At 51.9% G+C, this 10,345-nt stretch overlaps 1 protein-coding gene across 1 annotated transcript in view; it reads left to right on the forward strand.

The window, feature by feature from the left end:
- Positions 1-9,783, forward strand: part of LOC144946217 (protein FAM171A1-like) — a 38,517-nt gene extending 28,734 nt beyond the window's left edge. Inside the window, exons 6-8 of the mRNA XM_078875116.1 lie at positions 957-1,076; positions 3,523-3,646; positions 4,288-9,783. Of these exons, the coding sequence (XP_078731242.1) occupies positions 957-1,076; positions 3,523-3,646; positions 4,288-6,313 (2,270 nt within the window). The 3' untranslated portion in view covers positions 6,314-9,783. The remainder of the gene's footprint in view (positions 1-956; positions 1,077-3,522; positions 3,647-4,287) is intronic.
- Positions 9,784-10,345: the final 562 nt, after the last annotated feature.

Consider the following 10,345-nt stretch of genomic DNA (forward strand, 5'->3'; position numbering starts at 1 on the left):
CCCTCGTCGGCTCCAGGCTGGGCAGGTGGTTATGCTATTTGGGGTCGTCGGAAGAGCCAACCCGCACAGTGCCAGTAGTCTCCGGCGAGTGGAGTAACGGCCCCCGGGTTAACCCTCCACTCGCCTCCTATTAGCACGGTTAGCTACGTATGGTGCGAAAGAAGTTCAACATACATACATCATCACCATTACCATCAGCCATGGTCTATCCACTCCTTGATGAGGCCTCCACAAGCGGTCGCCATCTCGAGCGGGCCTTGTGATGTAACGATCCGTCTAGCTCCGCCATACGGGCCAATTTAATTGCTGCTCCTCCGCAGTGGACGTACCCCCGGGAGTCTTCGTTTGGCTGCCGCTCGATCGCAAGTCTTTGGTGTCGACTACCGGCCACCAACCCTTCTTGTGACGTGTCCTGACGAAGCTCTCTCGATATTCAATATTTCGCTCAACTTATCCGTGTCCTCTAATCCATCTGTTCTTTTTTTGTCCTCGGTGTAATCGTCAATTTTGTTCACGTTAAAATATTTCGCCGGTTTAAGCCTCGCATTGTGTCCATCTATATCCAGTCATGTACTTGGTTTTCAAAACGTGAGTGTTTTGCCTCAAGTCATTTGTCACTAGGCACCCTGGACTATCTTGCAAACGAGATGTTCCGTCTCAAGGCATTATTCTGGTGAAATATTTGAATAAATAAAAAGTGCCTACTTAATACACCGCACACCTTTGCCTGCTTCCACACGTCCGCTGTACCAGACTGCTCAACAACATTATCATCGTGATCATCAATATCGTCATGAGCTATGGTCTATCCACCGCTGGATGAAGGCATTGACAAGCCGGTCCTGCGATTCCCCGAGCCGGACCCCCATCGCCGCGTGAACCCTGCGGGGCGGCTGCCCTTGTGACCGTCTGCTGAGGGCAGTGCCCCGTCCGTGTCGCTTGCGTCGGGCGCGCAGGGGCCTGGCGAGAGGCCGGGCTGGGTCTCGTGACGCGGCAGGGAGGCGGCGACCTCGCGTGGTGCTACTCCGCAACGCGCCTCGGCTACTGGGCAGCGGCCTTCCCACCCCAGCCTCCGGGTACGACCCCCATCCCACACGTCGCCCGCCCGCACTCGCTCGTGCCCGTGCCACTCCATCTCCGCATGCCCGGCCGCGCGCTCCCTCATAGCCGCACATCAAACGGCGGCGCTAAAGGCGCTTACGGCACCACTTAAGCTGGTTTCTTACACGCGTAATGATTTACAGAATAATAATGCTCATTAGCCAACGGTGAATAACACTGCTTTGCCACAGTGTGACCTTTGCTTGGCTTTGTGGATTGTATGGCCATGTTTATAGCCAAAAGCCCCTAAAGAATGCTAATTACATAAATTTACGAGTAATGGTCCACCGTTTTCCATGGTTGTGGATATTTTGCTCAGTCGATCGTTAGGAAGGCCCCAATTTGAACACGTGATTGACCACGGGACCAAAACGCCCAAAACGCCCAAATCGCCTTGCAGACAGCAACAAACATCACTATTGAAGGAGCAAGAGTGTGTGCAGTGGTAGCAAGAGGTAATACTTATCCTGAAAGAAGCATGGCTCAGACACTGCAATAAAATTAAGATCTTGTGGCAGATGTTACAGTAGTGCCTTCCTGGTTGCCAGTATTAACGTCACGGTTTGTACTGATCTTCTTGGTTCTTTCGGTACTGAGTCACACATCCATACAGACGGTCAAGTTGAAATTCACTTGCGCAGCGAAAACTATCCACACATTTGCATGGCGCTGGAAAAACACGAACGCCAACAACGTTTGCTGGGAATAAGAGGTAGAAAGGTAAAGGTGCAGCCCTGCAATTTCTTGCCTACACCACTGCTGATGTGTAAGGGCTTTCGCTCGAGAGCGAACTCTTAGAGCATATTTGGCCTACTCTTCTAAGTTGACCAGACGTGTCGGAAGAGGTGGGAATACCCACACTTTACTCCACCACGCGCTGGGGTGAACCCATTTATCCTGCTGGGTGGTCAGAGGTGGTTTTGGCGGGAGGGGGGGGGGTTAAGAAACTGGCCCCCATTGTGTCAACTGCCACGCCGGGAGATAGAAGAGAAACGCTGACCCCTGGGATTGCAAGTGCAGCGCGCTCACGATCACGCCACCACGGGCCGCTTAACGAAAGAGTGGCATTCCCACTCGAGGCGCAGCCACTGCTGAATAGTACGCGAGTGCTGGATCCCAAGCTCTCGCAGCGGCAATGCCCTTCATCTCCTGGACAGCCCGAGTTTGGTCCATTAACAAATGCTTTTTAATCTTAAAGTGATTTTACTTTAAACGCGCCGGCGCTCCTGCGCCGTGCGTCTCGCGAGCCCGCTGCTTTTGCTGCTCATTGACAGCTGTCGACTTTAAAATGCTGACGCAGCAGCGGAGATGGGCGCTGTCAACGCGGCGCGCGCCTCCCCGCTAAGCGAAACCCCTTAACCCCACGTGGAACGCGACGTCTCGACGCTCCTGCGTTTGTGAAGTAAAATCTTGCCAACTTAGGGAATGGGGAGGTAAATTATCGTCTTCTCAAAACGTGCGCCACAGCACACTGATGACAATTGTCGAGTTGTACAAAGTAAGGTTTCGCACAAAGACAAAGATGCTCCCGATAGCCTTTAACAGACTGTTGGGGCAAGTGCTGTTCGTGGGCAACTGTGAAGCCTGGAACGGCGCAGAAGGGGGTGGGTGGCCAACACCACGCCCGGCCACATTTGTCTCCCCAGTGCCGATGTCGATACACACGGCACAAGACATTCATTAAAGGCTGAGTTGACCTAGAGGGGAGGCCCAGAATCGGTTCATATATCCACTGTCGCTGTTATTGGTAGTGAACAGGAAATTAAATCGGGTCACCGGGTTTGTAATGCAGTTTGCTAACCACTGTGCCACCCCCCCCCCCGCACACACAGCTACCAGATTATAAGACGAACCCTCGACTTTTTCTCTCCAATAGGGGAACAGTGTGTGTGCCTTATAATCAAGAGAATACGGTAGATGGCAGTTGTAGGTGTTACACACATCTGGACAATTTAAATTATTAATTGTGGGTGTTTGTGACAACATGCACCTTGTCAACTTTAAATAACCACACAGTGTTTCCGAATAAGCCCCAGTGTGTCCCCCCCCAAGGTCTGAATTGTAATGATCTGAAATCGAGGCCAACTGAACGTTTAATCAATCCTAATTAAGGACAGGCTTTCTATTGGCACCAGGAAATGTTGAAGTGGTGAGCACAGCATTCCACAGCCCTTGCCTCAGAATCTGGCGACCGCTGTTGACGAACCGCAGGAGCGTGCGCGTGCTACGGGGGGTGGTGGTGCATTGGTCAGCGCACCACGCTACGAATCCCGGCGACTCGCGTTTGAATCCTGCTCACGGCCAATGGGAGTGGGGAATATTTTAACTGGTCCCGGATCCTCCCCTAGGTTGACACGGGCTGTGTGTGTGTGTGTGCACTCTTCTCTGTATTAAACACAACGTGTCGTGTGTGCTCTGCAGTTGGGTTTCTGCCTGGAATCATGCTGCACATCTCCAACTACCACACCATGCTGCTGCTGGCCATTCTGGGAGGGATGGCCCTCATCCTCCTTGGCCTCTTCCTCGTGCTTATTTGCTACTGCAGGTCAGAGCCCGTGCCTGCTGCACCAAGGCCTGAGACAAGGATCCGGTGACATATGGATGATATACTAGCACAAGTTCCAAGGGCGTTTGGGGGGAGGATATTGTTTATAGTGTTGAACTTTTGTAATATATATAGAGCCAGATGGATTCTATATAACCGTTGCTGTGTAAAGTGAAAAGGGGGTCAGATGTGAAGGGGCCTCGGAAGGAGGGTTGCCACCTCTGAGGTACAAAACAAACTAGGACACATCATGGCAAGAATAATACCTTGCGTATGTTTTTGGTGGTGTATCTTTGCACAACTGACAAAAACTGGGACAGCTACTGCCTCAAAAACAGCAACTTACAGGAGTAACGTGCCCATAACGTAACATACATCTCAGGACACAGGAACACAAAGGATGAAACGAGAGGGAATTTGAGAAAAGAAGATGATCTTGGGAAACCAGGGCAGGTGGCAACCCTGCTAAGAGGAGGGCCCCATCTGGCATTTTACCCCGGGCCTCCGAATGCCTTTCGGTGGCCTTGCCTACGACAAATTGGGCCCAGCGGATGGGTGAAGTACAGTAATTGGGCCCTGTTATCGCTGCGACCAAACACCCTGCTGCTGCTGCTGCTGCACGTTGCTTCTCTGTGCCACAGGAGGCGATGCCGGAAGAGGCGGCAGCAGCAGCAGAGGCGCAAGCTGGCCGCCAGCACCGCGCTGGAGAACAGCAAGAAGGACCAGTCGACGTCCATGTCGCACATCAACCTCATCAGCGCGGTGCACATGGAGACCATGTCCTCTGCCGGCGAGACCGACGTGCACACGCCCATGCTTAAGCCGGGCTTCGCGGCACAGCCGCGTGACTTTGCCAGCTCACGGGGCGGGGGCGGGGGCGGGGTGGGGGACGAGCTCCCGCGGCACAAGGTGACGCGGGAGCTGTCGTCGCGCACGCGCAGCACCGCGTGCCGCGACTCCACCGACACGCTGCCCGGCTCGCGCGAGAAGTTCCACCGCTCCACCGACACGCTGCAACTCACGCCGGCGCACTCCGAGCTGCTGCTGCAGAAAACGCCGGAGAAAATGGGGGAGGCGCCTTTCAGGCACCTGCACCGCGAGGAGCAGTACCGGCGCAGCACCAGCTCGGATCAGCCCTCCGTCGACGAGCACTCGGGGGCCGGCAAAGTGCCGCAGGACCACCATCACCACCAACACCACCAGCGTGGCCCCAGCCTGCAGCGGGCCGAGCTGCAAGAGGCCATCGCCGCTGACAAGAAGTCGGCCGACAACCTGATGTCGCGGTCCGTGGATGCTTTGGCCCGCCCGGTGAACCTGCCGGGGCAGGTGACGGGGCAGCTGCTGTGCTACAGCTCGGTGGACCAGATGAACGACCCGCGCTACCACAAGATGATGCAGCACACACTGGTCATCCCCGCGCACTACGTGCAGCTGCAGCAGCAGTACATGCTGAACCCGTCCGAGTCGGAGGGTTCCAAGCAGCAGCATCAGTCGCATTCGCAGCACCAGCAGTACCAACAGCACCACCAGCACCATCAGCATCAGATGCAGCAGCAGCAGTCGCAACAGCAGCAGCAGCAGCAGCAGATGTACCCGCATCCACATCACCCTCTGCAGCAGCAGCAACAGCAGCAGCAGCAGGAGTCTCCCCGTACAGAGTCCGATCGCGAGGAGTCTCCGCACATGGCCGAGTCGATCTCCATCCCCGTGACCCTCAGCGAGGCGGCCATGTCGAAGCTGAACATGGAGATCCAGGGTCTGACAGAGAAGCACCTGCTGGACCTTGGCGACCTGAAGCCCATGAAGCACCCACGCGCCTGGTTCATCTCGCTCGACGGCCGCTCAAACTCCACCGTGCGCCACTCCTACATCGACCTGCAGCGCTCGGAGCGCTCGGGCAGCCAGGACGCAAGCCTAGACTCGGGGGTCGACGTCGGAGAGAGCTCCAAGCCCGGCCGCAAAATCTCCGAGGAGGGGAGGCAGCGCCACCAGTCGTGCGGTATCGGCGGAGGTGGCGGCGGTGGCGGGGCCACCGGACTCGGCGGTGGCGGCGGCGGCGTCGCCGGAGGCACCGTATACACGCGTCTGCTGTTCGCCGGCGACCGCAGCGAGAGCGAGACGGCCGTGTGCACGCCCGAGGACAGTTCGCTGAAGCCCCTGTTGAGCGGAGACTCCCGTCGCGAGGACACGCTGGCGCTGAGCCCGGACGACGACGACGAGGACGACGACGACGACGACACCGACGCGCAAATGCCCACCGAGTACCTGTCGCACCTGCAGAGCCCGCCCGAGTACCACCACGGCGGAGGCAAGGGCCACGGCGACTACATGGTGCAGACGACGGAGGGCGAGTACGGCGGCGAGCGCAGGAAGAACTCCTCCTCCTACGGCAAGGAGCAGCCGCTGGGCGCCGAGTACGCGAGCGAGCCGCGTCCCGCCAAGGCCGAGCCGCAGCAGGCGCACCCGGGCGTCAAGCACCAGGCCGGCGAGTTCAGCAAGCTGCGCCGACCCACCGACTTCAGCGGGAAGATGAAGCGCGCGCCGCGCGAGCAGCAGCAGCCGCCGCGCTCGCCCGACGACGGCAGCGAGGACGACCAGGGAGGCGACAAGAAGAGTCCCTGGCAGAAGCGCGAGGAGCGGCCGCTAATGGTGTTCAACCTCAAATGATCGCCCGGGAGAGGGGGAGAGGAGATGGGGGCAGGAAGGATGAGAGGAGGAGAAGGATGAGAGGAGGATGAGCAGAAGGAGTGCAGCGGAAGGGCCCCCAGCAAGCCCTTTGTGTCCTTAGCTCTTTCACTTTCACAAACTGCAGCTGATTTGTTTAAAATCTGTACCATTATTTCTTCTGGTTTTGAGTTACATTGCCAACTATTTTAAACCGGTCAATAGTATTCTCGTTTTGTGTGCAGCTGTTGGCAAGAAGGGGTGACGTCGTATGAATGCAGTCATGGGAATTGTGGTGTTTTAGCCACGTACTCCCTGCCACTGCATGGCACCTGCGACACCAAGCCAGTAAAATCCCACTCCACTTGCAGCTGTGTCAAAGCTGCTTTCGCCTATTACCTGTCCTGTTCGTATAATTTTCGAAACAATTTAAGCCGTTCAGTTACGCTCATCCCGTTAAGATCGTAGCAAACCTCGATTTGTTGTGTCACCAGCCATTTAAATAAACAGCGAAACAAATTTGGCAGGCTCTTTGGGGGCAACATGGGGGCACGTGGATGGATGTACGGATTGCTGAAGTCAAATATAAGCACACGGGACACCAAGCAGGAACGTATTGTCAGATTTCTAATTCTACTTTTGCCGAGTGCAGCAGCGTAAGTCGTAAAGGAGCATGGGTTTGTAGATAAAGTGTGTAAAGATTCGTAGATGACGTGATGAGAGGGAGTGTCGAGTGTGCAGATTCAGGGACCGTGGATTGATATCGATCTGATGCTTCGTATCTATTTCCCAGCGTAAAGACACGATTATAATTTAGCTTTTACGGACAACAATGCCACTTAACGCATAGTTTTGACTGCCTGCGTAGCCATCGTAGGAGTGTTGTGTAAATTGTTCTTTCGTAATTGATGTGTGGTGTTTTTTAAATCCATCGAGGCCAATGCTGTATATGCATTATGTCTAATGTAACCAATTTTGTAGCCCGTCACTTGGGACATTTTTTTGTTAATTGTGCTTTTGGATATTTTGCTATATTAGCATTGAGCGCACAAGACACAGCTTTGGTGTTAAGTTTAGCACAAAGATTATTATTTCAAGCTTATTTAACTCTACTGTACCTTGAGCTTCTGACTAAAGATTGCGTTGTATAATTACAGTGCTGTTTCATGATGCAGCCCTGTGGGTGGCTTTCGTTTCTCCGACGCTGACGCATTGCTTTTATCGTGCAAAATTTCTGCTCTATTCTTAAGTGATTTGGCGCAATTATTCCCGGCCCCGCAGTACGTCCGGCGCGTCGCTTGCGAGCATGGCAAACAGTCTCCCGAGAACGGTATAGCCCAGGGGTCGGCAACCAAAATAACAAGAAGAGCCATTTCTTTCCAATTCGGTACAAAATTCAGTATTTCAAGAGCCGCAATGCATCTGAGTACATACTGTACATATCGTCAAGAAGCAGCCTGTAAAGAGCCGCATGCGGCTCCGGAGCCGTAGGTTGCCGACCCCTGGTGTAGCCGATTTAAAGCTTTCGTGACTGCAGGGATTCATCTTCTTGGTTCTTTCGGTAAAGTCACGTAGAATGGAAATAATAAAGAGTCTGACTGACTCTGTCTTCTCGACAGACCTGTTCTTCACCTGAGGACGGCTGCTTGCGTTGTGGCCGAAACGTCGTGAGAATTATTTTATTATGTTTTATTTTTGTTATTTTATGATTTCCATTCTACATGACTTTACCGAAAGAACCAAGAAGAAAAAAGAAAGAACGTTATAGTCCTCGACTCCCTTCTTCGGCCTGGTGACGGTCATCGCCGAAACATAAACAGTAAGAGGTAAAAATGATAAAATAGATGGCGATGGTCAGTAGAATTCAAGCACGCAACTACATTGGGCTACGTCCACTCATCTGCTCCTTCGACGACCCGGACCAGTGTTGATGCGCATCAATGAGCTCAAACGGAAAGATAAACGAGTTCGTGAATCTCCATATGAGCTTTGGGCGGTGCCCATATCTTGCCAGTGCTAAACCGGCGGTAGAGATTCCACATTTCTATGGCTGGGATCAATTTAAATGTACTTAATTAGTAAGAGACCCATAGTGTGATCCATTATTACTGCCCTTAACCCAGAATACAATGTTTTTACAGAATACATATGATGAGGCAGATTTCATTTGGCTATTTTAATTTCAACAAGGTTTGATAGATCCTCTGCCGTTCTGTGGTTGGAATCGTTTATCAGTTCCATGTAGGATAACGGTACCAACTCTATTTTTCAGAGCAACGTTATACCCATGGTGGCCAGCTTGATTCGGCGAATCGTACATGGGGTAACAATGGTGGAAAACGATGTGAATCTTCACACCAACAAAACCCCAGGCCTCAACCATTTGGATTATTTCCGGTATAATTGTTTTGGGGGGACGGGACAATGTTTTGCTTTGCACGAAGCATACAAACGTGGGCACTCATAACAGAACTATATAGGTAATATTTACATTGGCCATTCACAAGATCTATGCGTCTTGTATATGAATTCGAAGATAATTTGCTAAAAACACCGATCTACCTTGTTTCTCCTGCTTCATGTTAATCCATTGCATGCTTTCAGGAGTATACACACAGCGGTGTGGGGGTAGGTTTTCTTTTATAAATGTGAGCCAAACTTTTTGGCATCACTTTCCCAACAAGGATTTATCATGAAAAATAGGCCTCGTGTGGTCTCGCGACATCAATGCAAGAGGCCTATTAAGGTTCAGCTTGTAGAATATACGACCTGTGAGACTGCAAACATTTTTTTTTACAACACAGTAACACTGAAACCGTCTCATTGAAAGCTTTCCAAAAGATTGTGCACTTGTGGAACGATTGGCGACTGCTGGATGGGATGATTTGAACTTCACACAAGCCTGCACAGCCATACAATTGAGGCATCCCCAAATGCTTAGTGTAAGATGCAATTGACATTGAGCCCATCGGAGAGCACACCTCCAAAAATCGTGAATATTGCTAAAGTGCCTTTCCCTTGCCATGTACTGTATACCCAAGGTATGTTACATCTCGACTAACAAAATACCTTTCAATGTTTTTTTTGTTTTGTCGACAAGTTAATTTGTTTGCACGCACATCGCATTCAAAATGTGACATGATCTCAGATGTAAAATAGTTTACGTACAAACATAAATGACCAGAATTTTAAGAGCTAGTGATTGCATTCAGTAGAGATGAGTGTTTGCATGCCGCGTGTAATGGGTCGCGTTGGACTGGACTGGTTGCAAGTTTGTGCTGTCGTATTCGTACGCTCCGATGCTTTCTGGCTTTCGTATTTATTCATTTTCCGCTTCTTTTCACGTGCTTAGTGAAGGGGTCTAACATTGCCCGCTCTGCCTGTTTACAAACTTTATGATACATAGCCGCAGAGTTTGTTCCGTGCAATTTTTAGTGTGTGAGTAGAAAAACGTTGTGGAATAAAAACTAAAACTTACAATATATTCAATGTTGCGTGGCCACTCTTTATGTTTTCAAAATAACGTACGTACTGTATAGCCTTCCCAAATCTGTAGGTTTTCACGGTTGTGCCGTACGTTTCTTGAGTGGCGCCGAGTGCTGTACGGGATAATATCCGACGTTTTGCTGCATGTGCTTATAGCTTCAGCACGTGGCGCGACAATGTCAACATCGGATACAACCGGCAGACACAACACACGGGGTTGTGCAACAGGATGAGAGACAAAGAGCTTTTACTGTCGTAAAGGTCCGTTGTGGAAATCTCCATCGTGGGCGCACGAGTGGTGGAGATTAACGGACCGTCATAATGGGACCTTGCTAACTTTAGCTTTGGAATTAATTTCGTCGCCACGGCGGCTAGGAGATGTTAACTACCTCGCCTGGTATGGAGGAGGTCGTGGGTTTTTTGATCCCAACTCTGACGCCTTTGCACATTTAGCAATAGGCGTTTAGAGTATTTGGCCGCCGTAAATGTCCACGTGAAAAGCCACTGCGTCGAGCGATCATTTGTGGCCAGGTCGCTTCTGAAAAAGAG

The sequence above is a fragment of the Lampetra fluviatilis genome, chromosome 1 (genome assembly GCF_964198595.1).
Source record: "Lampetra fluviatilis chromosome 1, kcLamFluv1.1, whole genome shotgun sequence".
NCBI lineage: Eukaryota > Metazoa > Chordata > Hyperoartia > Petromyzontiformes > Petromyzontidae > Lampetra > Lampetra fluviatilis.